Below are 19,975 nucleotides of genomic sequence, written 5' to 3' on the forward strand. Positions count from 1 at the left end.
CTGAAGCAGGCCTAGTGCCAATCCCTGCAAAGATATTTTTGTTATATAGAACCAAAGTGTCCCAGATCTTATTAAACCTTGTTGTTTCCTATGTAAAGCTCTTTGAGATTTTGAAATGAAATATTGCTATTGTTGCTGTTGTTGTCTGTAGTGTGCATTTCCCAGTCATACTGGGTTTTCCTGCTCTAACATCTATTTAAAACTCCTTAAGGGCCTAAATAGCTATGAACTGAGTGAGGATGTGATGAAGACAAGGGCCTAGTCTCATAACCAGGAAAGTATAATGCCCCCAAGAGACTGCAAAGGACATAATGTATCTTGTGACATGTATACTTCTGAGTTGTCTATAGGGCTGCTTGTGAGTGTACCTTCTTCAGGAGGCTGGATGGACCCACAGCCATCATTGAGAGAGGATAACAGAACCTGTAAAGAAGAAGAGCACAAATTCTACGTTGTCATATAAAAAACGTGGCATATTGTCAAATGTGTATTTGTATTTTTCACTGACGTCAGAAAAGTATTTTTAAATGTTGGTCTAATTTTAAGCCTTAGCCTGTAATGGAACATTCCAGGATTTCAGGACAGGGTGTCAGGTTAAAAGCACTGGGAAAATCTCCTTCCCTGCTGAAAGGAGATGCCTACGACTTCTCTTTTCTCTTAGCTTGCTGAAACGTTGACTGGGGGGCTGCTTTGCTGTTATTTATTGAGAATCGCTCCTGAGAGTCTCATTATGATCCACTGCAATTTCATCAAAGACTTCCCCTTTTTTTTCTTTTACTTTATTTTTTAAAGCTTGTTAAACAAACTATGCTGAACCAAATCCTCAGCGACTTCTTGCAAATCCTCTGCGGTGCGGCTTCTTTCATCTTCAAAACCACCCAACTCAGCAAAACAAAACCGAGGTATGTTGCAAAAACTACTGAAAATGCTTAAGCATTATACATTCTTTATTTCTCTCCATGCAATACTTTTTTTTTTTTGTTAACTATGCATTTAACCAGAACATGCCAGCAGGAAAACTAATAACATTAGTTCAAAATCTGAGTATTGTTTAGTATTATTGTTACCACTTAGAATAATTTTAAAAAAAAAATAGGGAAATTCAGAACTCTGTAAATAAAGATTTTTTTGTATGTCACTTCAAGTAGCTACAAAAGTATGCCAAGCACAGTTACTGGGGTGTATCGCAAAATTTGTTTGGAGGGGTGCAAGAAACAGAAGAAAACAGAACGCGCTCTTGGGTGGGAAATGGTGCAAAGAAGTGTGAGAGATCCGTAGGGAAGAGTTGGCTGGGGCCTGAACCATAAATCTGGGTAAAGTCGAAGGTGGGAGGAACCTGTTGTAAGTTGCACTCCACAGAAAGGAAAAAGAAAACGTTCCATTCCAAATAGTGATGTAGGATTGGCGTCCTCCCAATGTGTCCTAGGCTTGAAGAGGGAAGAGCGAATAACAGTATCGGTTCTGAACTGCTGTGAAGTAACCTGTAATGTCTACAGGAATAATCTCATTCAGCGCGGTTTGAAAACACCGACTTGTATTTTTTCCCGATCTTGTATACATAGCTAACTTCTGCGTTTAGATACCTTCACTGCTACACAAATTGCGCAATTGACGGGTGAAGAGGAAAGCAATCCAGGCTCTAAAAGGAAATTGCAACATGCGGTTTGTCGAACGTTTCTGTCCATGGAGAAGAAACGAAGCTGTCAGCGAGGCTGCTCGGATAAGAAACGGAACATTTTGCGTCGTTAAGATTTGTTTATTAACAAGCTACTGATCCGTAACCTAAAATCCGTTATATAGTCTGATTCCGTTTTAACACGTTGCTTTCCAGAAAGAGTGGATATGGAGTCTGCCAAGTAAGAGGTGAGGCTCTTCTTCAGCAGGCTACCTATTTCATACGTGGGCGTATGTGTACGTGTTTTATTCTGACAGGAAATTATGGCCAAATAAACTCGGCAATCGATTGTTAGAAGCTCGAGACTTTCGTACAACCAATCGTGTAAAAAATAAAAAAAAATTAAAAAAAACTTCCAAAATAACTAGTTGCTTGCCCATGAACTTTCTTAATAGCCCTTTTCCCCTAGAAAAGCTAGCCCACGTGATCATAACCCCATGATTATAATTCTGAAAAGAAAACCGCGGAAATGTCCTGCTGCTCACATAGTATGTTATGTAAACATTTGTATTGTACTGTCTTGGTGAATGGATGATATTTGACCATCAGTCACACTGTTCTGGGATACAGTGAGTCGTGAACCATAAGAGTGGACTCCCTGTCCTGCTGTCTCTGACTGCTGGAGGTTAGAGCTTACAGTTCTGGGAATGTTCAGCACAGAAATAACTACTAAATAATTCCAAACTGAATATCAATTTAAATCTAATTTTCTTGAGGTATTCTTTTCTGAATGCTTAATCTGTCATTATATCAATTGGCATGCTTATATTCTTCCTCATAAGTAATTTTATTTTTCATCGATTTGTCTTCTGAAGAGTACCCAGTACACAGTGAGTACCCAGTTTTGTACTTTGTTGACTGTCTGTGCTTAATTCTTGTGAAAGACAGAGTGACTCAGTGCAGGTTGGTGGAGTGTATTAGACATCTGTGGTTGCTTGTGAATTAGACAATATACAATATTACAGTGTGCACTTGTGATTTCAGTTTTAGCCAATCAGTCTGAGTGTGCTAAGCTGTTTCTACTGCAGAAAAATGGTCAGCACACACTATGCACATTATTGGTCTTCTATCCTGGGAAAAGGTCAGCCCCATTTGAAAAGAAAGCCTGAGATGTGCATAAAACCTTTTTACCCTAACCCATTGTTTTAAATGAGGCTCCTGTCTTCTACACGGCTGTTACCTGACACAGTCATAACAGCACAACATCCACTACCAGGCCACTAACTCTGCAGTCTGACTGGGAGGTCTTCCACCCAGGTGATATTTAGCAGTGGTCCTGTGGTCAGAAATTGACCAGTAAAAGGGTTGGCGGTGGTTGGCAAATTGTTACACATGGTAACTGTACACAGGTGTGTAATACACCTGTACGATAGGTATATGTAGAAAATGCATGTGGATGGATTTTAATGAAATGGCTGATCATTCTAGAAGCAGGGCAGAGAGGGAGCCTGTCAAACACTTACCTTCTGCATTGCTGCATTTTTCCTAGAACCATTCAGTGTCAATATGAGCCTTGTCATATGGTGCATTATCTTTGCTGGAAATATCAGATGAACTGTAGTGCAGATAAACTCTAACCACGAAGGAATCAAACTGTCCACTGATAATGCTTAGATATATCGTGTATTCGTCCATTCTTCAGTGGTAATAAGGAGCTGTAATATATCCTGGTAAAACGTTACCTGCATTATCACACTACCAGCACTTGCACATAATTCTGATCTTTGTAATAGCTCACATACAAAAGGCACCTAGATTTATTCCAAAAGGTCTTTTTTTTTTTTTTTTTTTTTTTTTTTACTTATGATAGAGTTTTGAGGCTCTTGTGCCCACTGGAGACACGCTTTCTTGATCTTTACTAAAATCATTGAAACGCCACATGTTCTTTGGCTGTTGTAGTCCATTTGAGAAAAAGTTCTGATATGATATTCTGCACTCTGCTGTTGAATTCAGATGTGATTTATCTGGTTTTGGCCTGTCTGTATGCTTACATGAGTCTCACTATTTTCCTTTGACCCTTCTCACTTACCAACTGTTTCATCTATAGGATCACTAATAACTAATCACAGTTTTTTCCCCACAGCATTTTCAGTAAGCTCTTAAAATGTTTGCACATGAAAGCCCAATACAGTAGCCATTTTGGAGATATTAGAATTATCCTGGCACTTTCCGAGACATTAACTTTATGTGTTTTAACATTCTAATGCTCTGTTGAACAGCAATTAATACACAATATGCTGGTGTGCTTGATTTTTATCACACACCAGTTATGTGATTTATGAATTATGGAATGTTCACAGACATTCTTCAAAAGTAGGCTAATATGTTTAATTTAAAAGTAGCTAACATCAAGCAGGAAATGATTAACATGTACACCTAACATGATACGGTGTGTTTAAATCAGAGTTTAGCAGGTTAAATATCTGAGACTAATGGGGTTTTTAAAAGTGAGATGTTTTGTTTTCACTGCTGATATTTCCTTGCAGTTCCCGCATATGCTGGAGTGGGTTGCATATTCAACGCTGTTCACACCAGGCACCTCGATTTTCTCCTTCAATGCGAATAAAAGCATGTGTTGCTGCTATTACTGTTTATTAGTCTCTGTTATTATATTTAGCACTTTTTGGAAATGTGTCTGACAGAAAAGGTAAGGAAAAGATGTTCAGCGTGAGTAATCTTGAACATCTGTTATAGGCCATCAGCATCTGTAGCCAGTGGTCAGTGTCACGGCCTGTTTCTGGTTGAGACGTTCACAGTTCTGCAGGGAATTGCAGTGCTGAACAAGATTGCTGCTCTGGTGGTTCTCTCTCAGACTCTGATTATGTGATGCACTGCTGTGCATTTACTGTTAGCAACAGTGCTGTTAATTATGTGCAAATTTGTTTCTTTTTCTATCTGCTGGGTCAATCTGCTGTCTGGGTTTTTAGTCTAATTTCAGAGATGCTGCTTTAGAGAAATTAATACTTGTCCCAGCTTGGAAACTGTTAGCTTAAGTGTTCCCCGTTAAGAATATGGGAAATGTGGAAAATTGTCAAGATCTTGTATGTTCCTATGATGGGAACTCTGCTTTCTTTTAGATTTATTTATTGACCCACAGTTGACCCTTTCAGGATTTACTTATTTAAATGATGTATCACAGGCCATATTTATCCTGTATCAATCAGTGCTGAAAAGATTTTTGTAAATATACTGCTTTCTAGTACACTTCATATAGTGCAGAAACAAGCACACTCTGGTATTGAATCACTGCACGCTATTGCCCTTCATTTAGTCCAGAAAAAAACATACTTATAATTAATTCCTGTAGGTGAGATTCATGTAGCTTTCTTTTTGGGATTGAAAACCTCGGCTAAATTAAATAAATGTAAATGCAAACTGTTGTGCAAAAAGAACCCAGAGGAAGAGTTAAACCCAGTGGCTTAATTAAGAACATAAAATATAAACATGAGAGAATGAGATCCGTATGAAAACACAAATAAGTGGGTGTATGTGGTACATGTCAAATCAAATCACATCACATATATTTATATAGCACTTTTTACAACAGATGTTGTCACAAAGCAGCTTTACAAATGTTCAAGTCCAAGCCCCCAGTGAGCAAGCCAAGGGTGACAGTGGCAAGGAAAAACATCATACCATCCCAGTTTACCATAACTCTCAATGCCCATGGACCCCAGATCTACACCTTTACCTAAGATGGGAAGTAGTTAATAAAATGCCTGACTGTACAGATAGGCTTTTAGCCTAGCTTTAAATATGGAGACTGTGTCTGAGTCTTGAACATTTACAAGAACGTTATTCGATAGTGTCGGAGCTTTATAGGAAAAGGCTCTGCCCCCTGTGCTAGATTTTCTTGGTACTAGTAAAGAGCTGCACCTTTTGATCTAAGCAGACGTGGTGGATCATAATACATTAGGAGTTCTCTAAGGTACTGTGGGGCAAGACCATTCAGTACTTTGTGAGTCATTAAAAGTATATTATAACCAATACGAAATTTTACTGGGAGCCAATGTAAAGTAGCTAAGTGTGTGTGTGTAGTAGTAGTAGAAGTGGAGGGGTGTGTGTAGACACAACTGAACCATAGACTGTGCATGTGAAAGAAAATGGTTAAGAAAGAACAGCATAGAGACTTGTGGTAGTGGTATAGTTGTTCACACCAGTGACAATGTCTCACAGCAGTGGTCTAATGTCTCATGGTAGTAGCATGGTGTCTTACGGCGGTGCAGTAGTGTCTCACAGCAGTGGTCTAGTGTCTCATGGTAGTAGCATGGTGTTTCATGGCAGTGCAGTAGTGTCTCACAGCAGTGGTCTAATGTCTCATGGTAGTAGCATGGTGTTTCATGGCAGTGCGGTAGTGTCTCACAGCAGTGGTCTAATGTCTCATGGTAGTAGCATGGTGTCTTATGGCAGTGCAGTAGTGTCTCACAGCAGTGGTCTAGTGTCTCATGGTAGTAGCATGGTGTTTCATGGCAGTGCAGTAGTGTCTCACAGCAGTGGTCTAATGTCTCATGGTAGTAGCATGGTGTTTCATGGCAGTGCAGTAGTGTCTCACAGCAGTGGTCTAATGTCTCATGGTAGTAGCATGGTGTTTCATGGCAGTGCGGTAGTGTCTCACAGCAGTGGTCTAGTGTCTCATGGCAGTAGCATGGTGTCTCACGGCAGTGCGGTACTGTCTCAAAGCAGTGGCACAATGGAATATCCTGACCATATTCAGTAGATGTGGCAAAATGTGTATTGTGGAACAGTAGGTGTGTACAGTGGGACAATAGCTGAGTGTTAAAGTTAAAGAAGTCAAATGATACAGATAAGTAAACAGTTTGTAAGTAAGTAAACAATTGTCAGCTGATTCCAAATGGGATATAATGCAATATTAGTAAGCTATCCTTAATGTTTTGTACACTATATACATAGAGGGCTGAAACCTCTGTAACAGTGTTTGTTATAGAACATCTGTTAAATGTACAGAGGAATGTCAGACCTGACCATGAACAATTTTGTAAACAAGTCAAAACATGTACAGATGTGTCAAGCAGCATTGCTGAGTTAGTGATTTATAAAATGCAGAAGAGAGCTTGCTGCAATCTTAGCATTTCATTCTTGAAAGGCATTAAGTTCTGTTAAATGTTTATATGAACCCAGATAAACCTATTTCTGTGGTTTCAGTGGTTCCATGTGGTCAAATAGACCAAATCCAGTGGTGCCTACTCTCACATCCTGTTTCACTGGCTTGGATCCTGTTTGTTATGTTCACACACCTAAGTTTTTTGCCAAGCTAAACAGATTTAGTTCCTCGTGATGGTGGAGACATGAAAATGCTCCTATTTAGAAAGAAGGTTTTTTTTCATCAGATTTTGGTACTTGTTCTGCATTGACAAGCCTGTCATCCCATGTGCTTACAGACTACATAAGTGTTCAAGTAATTGTGTTAGCCAATATGAAATAGCAAGGTTTTTTACATTATTTTGACATGAGACTAGTCTGGTCTCTGCAGTAAAACAAAACATCTCAACTATAAACATATCTATCAAGCAGCTGAGTGCACAGAATCCTGTGAATAAATAGCAGAACCCTGTGTTTTAGTCACAGAACCATGTCTGAGTCAAGGAACACTGTGATTGAATAGCAGAAGCCTGTGTTTGTGTTTGAGTCACAGAAGCATGTCTGAGTCACAGAACCCTGTATTTGAATAGCAGAAGCCTGTGCTTGAGACACAGAACCATATCTGAGTCACAGAACCCTGCGTTGGAATAGCAGAAGCCCGTGTTTGAGAGACAGAACCATATCTGAGTCACAGAACCCTGCGTTTGAATAGCAGAAGCCTGTGTTTGAGACACAGAACCATATCTGAGTCACAGAAACCTGTGTTTGTGTTGGAATCTGTGTTTTAGCTTGATGCCATGAGTTTGCCTTATGTGTCGTTAATTTCAATGAGAACAGGATGGGAACTCATAACTTAAAAATAAATGTACTCTAGTAGTCAACAATTGGAGCATTTGATTGGTGCTAATTAAATGATTTAAATATTTTATTTATAAGTTTGAACACAGAGGAAAGTGTCAATATGGTAAAGTAATGGGGAGGATGAATGAAATAGTGATGACAGGGTTCATATAACTATCTGAAGGCATTTAATTGTGAGTTGCTGTTGTGGCTATGAAGATAAATAATAATTTGTAAATCCATTTGAATCCTTGATTCTTGACAAAGAGTTTTAAGGTGTTTTCTGATCCTAAGATATAGCAAACATTACAAGATGTGGATTTATGTTTATTAATTTAGATGATGCACTCACTGATGTGCATATACTAGAAGGCATCATGATAAAATGTGTACTCAATAATATAATGGGAGAAACTGCTTTCTCCGATTGAAAGGTCATGCAAGGCAGAATGATGGTCCCTTGGTGTCAAGGGAGGACCAGAGGATTAACCCTAGCTTTAGTGTAAATAGAATTCATGTGCAATTAAATGAAATATAAGTAAACTAACCTTAAGGTGTTTGTAAACTGGAGACACATGCTGACCTTTGAGTCAGTGGCACAAACACCCACCATTTACATTCAAAACTTGCGTCAGTCAGGGTGCAGAGTACACTGAGTACCCGGCCCATTATCTCATGAGCACGACTCAAAGCAAACAGTGCTTGGGAAAATCTGCTGCTGTTCAGATGCTTTAGCTTTCAGGGGCACATTTCAACATGCACAATAATGATTGTACACACTGTTGGACCCACCTTCAAAATAAGATAAGATAAAATGTTTTACATACATAAAAACACAGCATGGGGGACAATTCCCAAGTATGAATTTCATTTATCATTTTGCAGTGTTCTTCAGAAAGCATTAATTAATGGGGAAATAAAGATATTGAAATTACATTATTTTGAAGCAATGGATTATTTGTGATTGAAATTGACAAGTACAGTGCCACTGTAGTGTCAAAATGGACCAAAAAAAACAGTTTGATTAAGGCATGCAATAAGACCAAAGGCCTTCCTGTATAATATTATAATTTAAAACATAAATAATCATATAGATTCTGTATCCTCTAAAATGATCTATATAGAGAGCGTCTGCAAAGGATTCTGAGTAGGCTTCAGCAGACCTTAGTGTAAGATATATTATCTCTGTACCAGGCACAGGACAGTAGAGAAAAACAACCTTCCTTAGGATGAGGTCATTTTAAAAAAGAGAAGTCTTCTCATGGAATGTAGTGGAACCGGGCTCCAACTGGTGTGGGTATTGAATGTCAGCTTGCATATATTGACTAATGTATGGTTTGGATATAATGGTGGAGAATGCAAACACCAATATGTAAAATAAAGTGGGGTGAATACATAATCACTTCTGAAAAATGTATAAAAATGTGGGTTCTTTGTATGATTGTTAGACATTCTCTGGAGGGTTCCTCAAATGCATATTAGCTTTAACTTGCAGTAATGGACGGGACCAGATATTCTCTTTAACTAATCCTGAATTCTGCTTCTTTATTTTAATTTTAAAACTAGCTAATTGGAGATTTAGATACAACACTAGTCAGTACAGTAGGTCAGACTCAAAGATACTGCTGAACTAGAGTTCTGCTAAAATACAAGAATGAATGTTGATACCTAGAAGAAATGCTAAATAAGCATAAGTTATATATGAAACAGTGAAAAGTGCAATACCAAACAGTACCAAATAATAAGTGTTAGAGTGTTCTGCCAGTCAACAGTAGCATAAGAACAGCCATTAAATGAAAAAAAATCCATAATAATCTAAAAAAGGATGTTTGTGAATAAATGTCATATCCGGTTGACAAAGCCTGTAATGCCCATAAAAACTATGTTTAAATAGATATTAGGCAAATAATGTTTGTGTTCCTGCACTACACAAGTTTAGTGTGAATAAATAATGACACATTATGTTTAAAAAACTTGAGGATTAATGATGCTTAAAATGAAAAAAAAAAAATTTGTTAGAATAAAATGTAAATAAAAATAGCCATTTTGGTTAGGTGGTAGTACCTGTAGGTAATTTGTATTACCTGTAAAAATGAATGAAAATGTAAAAATAGTCATTTATATAATTCACCAGTTCTGGTGGTGAGGTCTAATGAGCAAAATGGCCTAATGAATAAAGATGATGGCTGTGGGGTCGATAAATACTTCCACTTTGAATGGCAGCAAATTTTTAGCCACTTGTCCCTTTTTGCCTGATAAATCCTTGATGTAGGGATGACAGTTAAAGATTCTTGTTAAAGATATCTTGTATTTCAGAAGTTATTAATGGCCCTTTCACAGTACCCAGCCACATGGATATGGACGTGCCACTAATCTAATGTGTATTCATCATAGAAATATTTAACTTTTTTGAAAGTTTTAAGAGCTTTTATAAGTGATGCCTATTTTCTTGATCTCTTTCAGATATGAGTGCGAGGCCATTTGTTCTGCTCTCCTTGGCATGGACTGTTGGAGTGAGTGCAGTAGGTGAATTGGTACTCAATGAAACTGTAGGTCAAGGTAAGACTGTCCTAGCATGTGCCAACCTGAATACTTTGAAAACTGAATGTTTTGTTGCTTTTGATAAGAAAAACTGGTAAGCCAGATTTCCCATCCCTAACAACTGAATTTTTGCTGGAATATGTCCTGAAATTTGTGCTGGAAATTGACAGAGCAGAAACGTGAGTGTTATTATTGAAAATGGAAAGGTTTAGGAACCACAGCAAAACAGCCACAAAGTAGACAGACCACGTGAAGTTACGGAGTGGGGTCAGCAAGTGATGAGGTGTATAGTGCGTAAAAGTCACCTATGCTCCACTGACTCAGTAACTGCAGAGACCCTCCTCTGGCATTAACATCAGGACAAAAACTGAGCACTGGGAGCTTTATGGCAGGCAGCTGCATGCGAGCCTTACATCACCAAACATAATCCCAAGTGTTGGAAGGAGTGCTGAAAAAGGGGGGACCAACTCCAAATCAATGCCTATGGATTTAGAATGAGATGTCATTAAAGCTGCTGTTGGTGTACTGTGTGGGTGTCCTAGTGCTTTTGTCCATATAGTGTACCTGAGAATGAAAATGAGAATATTTGGTTTATCACAAATACATGTACAATGCAGCTGCAGTGTGCAAAAACTGAAAGGAAAAAAAAATGTATGAAAAATATCTAAGATTGACATGAGTCATTTGCTCATATGCACATAGTTTTTATACTATGATAAAACATGACAACTGGGAAATAAGACAAAGTTTCAAGGTTGATTTCTACCATTCTAGTACTGAACATCATATTTTAAGTGTGTTTCAATAATAATTTACTCTTTTCTTGTGTATGTGTTTGTACAGAAGTCTGTAAAGACTATGAAGAGACATTTGATCGTGTCTTCACAGTCCCAAAAGAGGCTGCATATTTGAACTGCTCTTTGGTGAATCAATATGTCTTTGATTTTCTAAACACACCTTATAATATAACATGGTATGACCTGAGACGTGGACTTGTGGTCACTGAAGAAGAGGAGGGTCGTCTAATTAGGGGAACATCACTTTTGTTTCTCAACAGCACCATGGAACACCAAGGATCTTACTTGTGTGTTGTCAGGTACTAAAAGTCAGTGGCTGGTATTTTTCAGCATTGGTTGTTTTTAATCTGCTTTTGTTCTTCACCATGTGTGGAGGCTAAAGGAACGTGCATTAGATCATGAATTTTCCTACAAGTCAAATTCTTCTCTTGCAAACTAACAAAATGCATGTGAAACTATAGTAGACTGCTTACCATGTTGACATAAATGTGGTTAGCCTTGTGCTTAATTGCCACATACCAGAAAGAGGAATTAAATGCATCTTCTACATGCTCTGAGTAACTGCATATCAATTATTTTTTGGAAAATGTTACCCATGAGGTGGAATCCCCTTAATCTTAATGATCATGGGAAACATTTGAGATCTGCCATTTATATGAGCTATTCATATTCATTTTTGTGTAGCCAAAGTATATGTTGAACCCTGATGGAACAATTCTACAAAGTGTTTTGTTGTCATGATTTTGAACAGAACTCCTGAGAGTTGCTATAAACAGGCCACTGTTGTGGTAGTGGACAAGGCTGAGGTCGGAGAGTGTGGCAGACCACGGACAGCACTTCAAAGGCTGCAAGAAGCTGTGAATGACAACCTGGTCTGCCCTTTAAGTGAATATGCCAGTGCAGCAGACAGGTTCTCTATCCAGTGGTACAAGGTTAGCTGTACAGTTCATAATAAGGTCTTTAAACCATACAAGATAACTCATTCCATCTTTAATTCAGATAAGAGAATTAATCCTGTCTCTATATGATATAAAATTAATTCCATCATAAGGAATCTGCTCATTGTTGTTTTCTTTTCTTCCACTTGTGTTTTCTGTCTTGTAGGATTGTGAGCTCCTACAGAATAGTCGCAGGTTTATGTTTATGAAAGACAAACTTGTGCTTCTTGTCCGCAATGTTTCTCGTGATGATGCTGGATTTTATACATGCAGAATGACGTTTGTCCTTGCTGGTGTCATCAGTGAAGTTGCAGAGACCATAGAGTGTGAAATAAATGGTGAGAATAAAATAGAAGGATAATGTGACACCATTTTTCTGGTTATTGCCTTCTTGCAGGCATTATTGGCCTTTGTGGCAATCACTACCTAACCCTAATTCATAATTTACAGTAACCGTCCTCTGCTTTTCTCACAGTCTATCCTTCTGCTTTTATATCACACAGCAACAAAAGATTCTATTTTCTATGTTGGCACCTACTGACAGTTTGTCACATAGCACTAATTCATTCCTTTAGAATTCAGGTATTTTTAGATCTTTTAAAATGTAAAAGATGTAAAAAAAAAAAAAAAAAAAAAGTTGAAAGTTATCTAGGTGATAGCTTTTCATTTATAAACAAGTTGTACATATATATGAATTATTATAAACTATTAACAAATTTGTGCACACACACAAGCTAATATATAAGTAAGAATTTAAACTTAAAAAGCTATGACTATTATAATACACCTAAATCTTCGTATCAAATTAAAGTAAAATACAAAATGCACACATGTCCAATGAGTTTAGGTATAAGGTAAGCCTTTCCAATGATGTTTGATGGCGATAATCATGATTTGGTATGTGATATAGTATAGTTTCTAGTTTGTTCTGAAATTGTTTAACAGATGTTCCACAGCGCCCTCTTCTGATAATGGAATGCCTTTACATCTGGTCATATTAATTTCCTGCTAAAATATTGACGCACACTTGTGCCATATGCAAAATGTCTGTTTTGTTTTTGTATATTAATGCTGTTTTTTGTCATTATTTATTAATGACTTTCTTCTCTTCAGGTGACTGGTTATCAAGACCTCAGGTGATTGAGCCAGCTAAAGAGCATATTAAAGTAGCTCTAGGTGAGCTGCAGTTTAAACAAATATTCAGTTGTGTTTCATTACATATAGTAAATCTATGAAGTAGAATGATGAAGGACTCCAACACAATTTGTGGTTGATTTTGTGTGTGAACAGGCTCTCAGCTAAAGAAGCTTTGCCGTGTTTTTGTACCTGGCCAAAACACAGAGACCCACAGCACAAAGCCCTTCTGGTTCATGAATGGTAGTTCTGTCCCTGAAAACCCCTCAGATCGCATCCAGCAGACACCTATAATGTGCGTACAATCTGTCTGTGTGTGTGTGTGTGTGTGTGTGTGTTAGATTTATTAATAATGTTTGCTTTTTGTACTGATGCAAAATTGGGAGTGTTTGGTTTGCTTAGCCTTCCCAGAAAGGTATAAAAATTAAAAATGTTCAAATTGGTTCTTTTTTTCTTTTTTTTTAAACAAAGTGGTACTAGGATTTAAGTTAACAAATAGTTTTGCCAACTGAATTACAATAAAGAAATATATTCTTAAAACCATAAAATGAATTCAAAAGTGTTGTTTTAAGGCTGATCATTGTTTTCATCACAGCTGTTTATCTAAATCATTAAGCTTTACAGCACCAAATCATGTTTCTAACATATTACTAGTGCTAGATCTATACTGGGATCCAGAAACTAGAACATTTAAAAGTACCTGTTTGGCATAATAATATATCTGTTATTAAAAGACCTCACACAGCTATCCTGTTATTTATTTTCAAGTACCCAAAAATATAACCAACAGGTGGTCCAAACATAAGCATAATAAGGACTGCATAATGCTCTACGCAATTATGCTTATTAGGTTTCCTGTGATTGTTGTAAAATGTTTTTAATGACTGTGGTCCTGGTCATATACATAGATATCCTGTAGGGTTATATGTTGACAACATTAGCTTTTTTCTCATTGTATTTCCAAATGCATATTACAGGAATGTCTCTTTAAGTATATTGTAAAAAATATTTAACAATACAATTTTAAATCTTTAAATCTATCAAGTTCCAAACAAAATATTTTCTAAATACACAATGTAGCATAAATGCATAATTAACTATCTCCTTGCCAAAATGATTTCACAAGAATAATGTTTTCCTTTGTTGTCATTTGGTAGCTTGCTCTGTTTTATGCATAATAAAATCTTTGTCTTTTTTTAAAGTGTACGGAGTGTGTCCAACGGTGTTTGGTCTGAGCGCAGCCTGTTGGTGTCTAAAGTACTGGAGGATGATTTCAACAAAAGCTTCACCTGCTGGACAGAAAACCACTATGGAATGTCCATTGGCTACTTTACTCTCCATCCCACAGGTCAAAAACACATTCACATTCACATTCACCCATAACCTAGCACTGAAGGGATATTTAAATCTGTGTTTGACATGTGGTTTCAGTTTCAGAATGGAAATAAGGAACACTCAGTATACAAAGTTTTTATAATCAGAGTCATATTTAATGTATAATGTTTTTGTTCATGATTTATTCATCTGTAGGTTTGTGTGATGCAGAATAGCCTTGCTTTTTAAACAAGCTACAGATTTAAAGTGTATAATTATATATGTACATATCTATAGGAAACAGAATTTAACAGAGACGCCTAGTTTACAGATGTCTGATGCCTATACTGCCTACTGTTCAGAGCTTCTTGTATTTTTTTGTGCATAGCCAATTACCTTTAAATTTGTCTCACTGTTCTGATAAGTGAAGTTATACTTGGAATTATATGTAATCTGTCTGAAAGGTAAACGGTTACCTTTTGTTAACAGTCTTTGTGTATCAACAGATCCAGATCTGCGCTTGCCAGTTGGACTTTTTCTGGCCATGACAGCCCTGCTTTTTATTATGGGAGTGCTTCTGTACAGAGAGCTTAAAGTGGAGCTTGTGTTAGCGTTCAGAACTGTGTTCCCCTTCTTTTATGAAAGCACAGGTAGGTGGCGTGCAGGAAATGCCCTCTGCCCTCTCCATTTCACACTTGCACAAGTTACAGTCTGAAAATATGCTGAGCGGAGAAAAAAGCCACTTCCTCACATGAACACAGGAAGTGATTGACACCCAGACAAACAGGCAGAGTAGGATGTGTTTACACTACATGAAAAACAAAGGATAGAAAAAAAATAAGAAAAATAGTAAGCAAAACAAATTATAAAGAAAAAAAATCTTATTATTGAATAGTGTTTTATTGTGGATGAAAGAAGAGTTGGTCATAGAGAGATAAGGGTAGAGGGGTCCAGAGTTTGATGACCACTGTGCTGAATGACATGCCACTCATACAGCAGTGCCATGAGACCACTAACAGAAGAAGGGTAGGGATTCAAATTAAGATTCCCTTCATTTGGTGCTTTAGATCTGAGATAGAAGCTGTCGTTGTGACGGTGGCAGTTCAGAAGAAGCGAGAGGCAAGGTTGCGCCAAAGTGCTCTTTATTTTCCATTGTCAAAATGTGAAGAGACCACTACTAGGTTTCCATAGTCCTTGTAGCGATGTACACAGTGGGCGTAAGTCATCCAAAGGGCCACTAATGTGCATGTGGAACAGGTGATGGTGATTAGTACTCAGGAGACTGGGAACAAGGCAGGTGTTTAGTGTGATCCCTAGCAGGAGTGGGCGTGTCCTTCCCTCTGGCTACCCAGCCAACTGGGACAGTCATAGCCTGGGGTGGAAATGTTTAGATAAATCTGCATGTCATTGGCCACTTCTGTTTATAATTTACATATTATCTCTTGGTCATACCAATGGAAACTGAGGTTTTCCCCAGTGCATTGGGGTTGCCATTTCTTTCTGTGGTGTCCTTTGTTCTTTTTCCATGCTCCGTGTGTTGTTTAGTTTTCTTTCCTTTTGTTTTACCTGATCCAAGCTCTAACTGTTCTGCACACAGGCCCACCATTGTTAGAGTGTGGTTGCTCACCCAGTAGGCTATTGGTGTCATCACCTAGCTGACCTGGGTTCAAGCCCACCTTGCAATAAGACCAGAACCATTCTAAGGCTGTACCAACAATTCTAATAGGAGGATAGATGAGAAAAATATCATGATTGATTGTCAAATAAACAGATGATGTTAAGAGCATGACAATCTGCCAGGAGGTTGTTCACAACTCTAAGGAGAGCAGATTCCTTACTGTTATTCTCATGAAAACCTTACTTGGAAAGGGTCAAAAAGTTTTTTTAGTAAGAAAATCTTGCAGCTAAGTATTTTCCACTCTTTCCATCACTAGTGCAAGGAAGTGGAGATTGTTGACAGGTCTGTAGTTAGCCAGACAGGATGTGCCTCAACCAGGTTTCCTCAGAATGGGAGTAACATCAGGAAAGCAAGAACAGAATCAGTACATGCTGATGTAATTAAATGAGCAATAGATGTGAAGATGGTGAATTCTTAGGTGTTATTAAGAGAGGTCAATGCAGTTAATCACAGAGTTGGGCAAAGGATCTAACTAAAAGAGTTACTATCAGAAAACAGTTGAAAAAAGTGTTTCGTTTTTAGCATATTCACCTTTTCATTACAATTAGAGTTTTAGTTCTAAAACTAAATATTTAAAGATGAGACTGCATCGATCAAAAAATGTGCTGTAAATGTGCAACTGCAGGTAATGGGAAATAAATTAACACTTGCACTGAGAGCACCTAGTGATGAAGTGTTCATTCTTGTTTTGCTTGTTTGTTCATTTGTTCATCAACCAAGCACAAATCCCCCTTTTAGTCTTGGTTGAAGTTGTTTTTAGATTTTTTATTTTTTTTTGCTGTCAATCTCTCCCCCAGATGGTGATGGGAAGTTGTATGATGCATATGTTGTGTACCCACGGTTCCAGTGGGATACCTCAAGTGAAAGAGTTGAGATTTTTGCTCTGAAAACCTTGCCACAAGTTCTGGAGGAACACTATGGGTACAGGCTTTTCATCTTAAGCCGGGATGGTCTGCCTGGACAAGGTAAACCACTGCAGTAAACCCCTCCTGATGAGGATGTGCGTAGATTTGAAAGGATAGATGGTTACATTAATTTGCCCATATTTGTAATTGTTCCTTAGTAATCTAGCATCAAGATAGACCAGAACAAATTATTATTATATGCATTAGGTTGTAAGTCTTTTTGCTTGACTTTTAATGATTTGAGTTTGGGGTGGAATATGGTTCTAATGAGGCCAAGCCAAAACTTCTCCCTCAATGAACTATTGTTTTACATTATTTTATAAGTTTTAACTTTTTAAGGGAGCAGTATAACCCTTTTCAGCCACATGTAACTATGCAAGACCTTCTTTCTTGTAGCTGTAGCAAATGTGGTTGAGCACACCATGAGGTGCTGCCGTCGACTCTTGCTGCTCTACACAACAGCATCACTGTGCCGTCCCGAGGGAATGGTCTGGCTGGAGCAGCAGATGGGTCTGCACCGAGTCCTAGTGGATGGCTCGCTTACAGTGATACTCCTGGAGATGGAGGAGGTCAAGGACCCCTCAGGTCTCCCTGAGTCAGTGCGTCTGCTCCGGGAGAAACAGGGGGCTCTGCAGGCCTGGAAGAGGAAGAGCATGAGGAGGTGGACATGCTGGTTTAGAAAAACAGAGGAAGTCAGCGAGGCTGAATTGGCTCTCACTTCAAGCCCTTTGCCTGCCCGCTTTTGGAGGAAGGTTCGCTACAACATGCCAGTGAGGGGCAAGGCAAAGCCTCACTCGAGGAGAAATATGCTTCTGGCCCTGTGAAGCAATGTTCATGGTAGATCTAAGTTCAAAAGGCCAAGAGGCAACAGGTATGTGAACTCCAGAATGGAGTGCACTCAAGGATGGAGTGGAGGGCCACAGTGCACTTTAAACAGCATATCAAAACAGTAACTCACCTGGTAAACAGGTAGCACAAGGTAATAGTAGTACCAAGGTCATGGGTTTGAATCCCAGGGAGCACCGTTGTAAATATACACAGGATAAGATGTCAAATATTTTGTGCCAAAGCATTAGAGTTTCACATAGGGCCCAGCCCACTCGCTTCATTCGTATGGCTTTTGTCAGTGTTTAAGTGTTAATTAAGACTTCGACACCTCCAGAAGGCTCAACAGTGAAGTCTGACTTCCCAGACCCACCCACCCTCCAAGCTCACTTTTAAGCCAACCACATACAAAAGGTCTGTAGACATAAACCTACATTGGCCTCCCTAGTGACTAAAGCCATACCCAGGCCTACTGACACACTGTCATACATAAATACATGTAAGTCGTTGTGGATAAAAGGCTGTTAATAAATAACAGTGATGCCAACTGGTAACACTGTCACATGATCTACTGATCACAGGCATCCTGTCACAGTCCATGAAACTGCTATTCTTGCAACATACTGTAAAGGCTTTTTGATATTTGTTGTTGTTTTTATGGCTACACAAAAGATTGGACTATTTTTCAGCTTGGCTTGAGTGCAAAACATCTGAATAAGGAGACCAAAGAAAATGTGCTGCTGGTATAATCCTTTTGTGAAACCTTCTTAGAAGGAAAAGGTGAATTTGTAACAGTTAAAGCTACTTTGTTTACTTCTTTTAGTCATTTTTTTTACTCAGTTTTGAACCAACTTTAATTATAAAGTTGGCTTAAACAGACTTCTTATTTAGCCAAGACAAAGACTGTCTTGTTGAAAAATTGGGTGGGTATTTGTCCCTGTGAAGTCATCTTTATATTTTAAGTCGTGATGGTTCACATTGGTGGACACTGATTCTTCTGTGCTTTAGTAACCTCTGGTCCAAAAGGTTGAGTGTTAAAACTTCTGAAATCAAATAAAGACCAAAATAAGTTTGGAATATTAACTTTGGACCAACTTGACTTTGGAATCTTAATTTTACATTTCCCTGCCAGTACTTCTGACACCTACTTGTTCATTTGAAAAAATGTTTATGGACTTTACTTTTTATGCTGAATTCAAATCGTTTTATAAAGTATGATTTTTAAGTGACAGAGCTATTGGCTGCTACATTAAGTATACATTACTTATTCATAAATAAGTGTGTTATTACACTTAAAATATGTACAAACGTACATATGTTTGCCTGTATACGTTGGCCTCTTTCCTTGGTAGTGTCTACTATATAATGTGAGTATTCTGGAACAGAAAAATATGGGTGATAAAGAGATTCTGAAAACATATTTGGATTCAGCATGCAAAAATACACAAGAAGCAGGTTTTTTGCATGAAGCAAAATCTTTTGACCAGTGTTATGTGAATATTGGGATTGTATTCAGTATGCAGATTGTAATTCAGTTTGTATAAAAAAAATTATGTACACCTTTATTGGCGATACAAATGAGAAGACAAAAGAAATAATGCCAAAAGTGGCCAAATCAGCCTTGCTGCTCTGGACCATTAGCTACTGGATAGTTTACAATCCGAGCAAGGCTTCATTTTAGGATGTTTGTCACTGACGTGGCTGTGACTGAGCGCTTAACTCCAGTTTTCTGTATTTTGGTCTGATTTTGTAATCACACAAGTTAATTGAACAGGTTGGCCACTTAGTTGTCACTCCTGATATGCACCTGGAAATTATTATGCCCTGTGGAAGTCATTGTTGAAATAATGTCTAAATTTTCCTTTACCAGGAAAATTAGCATATCATTTCCAGTATAAAAACATTTAATAGTTAATATTAAAATACAGTACAAGTATTAAAATGTTGCATTTTAATGTTTGCTTAAGATAATAAGGCTCTTTAAAAAGATTATGTAATTATTGCCAGGAAGATTAGATTTTCAAGCATTTATTTTAATCAGTTTATAACAATACCTTGTAGTAAACTGATTAATATATTGGCCAATATTTGTTGGCCTCAAATTTAAGTTTGTTGACTAAACCATTGTCCACTGTTATAATTAAATACTCTCTGCCAAAGCAAATGTGTAGAGACTGATACTGTATTTTCCCTTTTAACCTTTTAATTATTGGCCAATGTCCCATTCC

The 19,975-nt window shown here is 37.8% G+C and overlaps 1 protein-coding gene across 6 annotated transcripts; it reads left to right on the forward strand.

Annotated features, from left to right (window-relative positions):
* Positions 1 to 638: 638 nt before the first annotated feature.
* zmp:0000000936 (interleukin-1 receptor type 1) lies at positions 639 to 19,911 on the forward strand. 6 transcript variants are annotated; one of them, XM_081720887.1, is made up of 13 exons: positions 1,294 to 1,863; positions 2,225 to 2,300; positions 2,491 to 2,505; positions 10,079 to 10,174; positions 11,000 to 11,252; positions 11,705 to 11,885; positions 12,058 to 12,229; positions 13,005 to 13,067; positions 13,182 to 13,320; positions 14,228 to 14,373; positions 14,846 to 14,989; positions 16,815 to 16,982; positions 17,319 to 19,911. In XM_081720887.1, the coding sequence occupies exons 4-13, from the start codon at positions 10,081 to 10,083 to the stop codon at positions 17,744 to 17,746; spliced, it is 1,788 nt and encodes a 595-aa protein (XP_081577013.1). In that variant the 5' UTR covers positions 1,294 to 1,863; positions 2,225 to 2,300; positions 2,491 to 2,505; positions 10,079 to 10,080; the 3' UTR covers positions 17,747 to 19,911. The 6 variants fall into 6 exon arrangements, with proteins under 6 accessions (XP_026862637.2, XP_081577014.1, XP_081577013.1 ...); XM_081720888.1 differs by lacking the exon at positions 2,491 to 2,505 and having other exon boundaries at positions 1,293 to 1,863; XM_027006836.3 differs by lacking the exons at positions 1,294 to 1,863; positions 2,225 to 2,300; positions 2,491 to 2,505 and adding an exon at positions 639 to 902.
* The last annotated feature ends 64 nt before the right edge of the window (positions 19,912 to 19,975 follow it).

Source organism: Electrophorus electricus, chromosome 9 (assembly GCF_041902795.1).
Source record: "Electrophorus electricus isolate QZ-2024a chromosome 9, ASM4190279v1, whole genome shotgun sequence".
Classification (NCBI taxonomy): domain Eukaryota; kingdom Metazoa; phylum Chordata; class Actinopteri; order Gymnotiformes; family Gymnotidae; genus Electrophorus; species Electrophorus electricus.

Bases quoted from the DNA above. Each gene is read 5' to 3' on its own strand.
- zmp:0000000936 (XM_027006836.3), top strand. From the start codon at position 10,081: ATGAGTGCGAGGCCATTTGTTCTGCTCTCCTTGGCATGGACTGTTGGA. The intron at 10,175-10,999 runs GTAAGACTGTCC...GTGTTTGTACAG, and splicing joins CAATGAAACTGTAGGTCAAG to AAGTCTGTAAAGACTATGAA. The intron at 13,068-13,181 runs GTGAGCTGCAGT...GTGTGTGAACAG, and splicing joins GCATATTAAAGTAGCTCTAG to GCTCTCAGCTAAAGAAGCTT.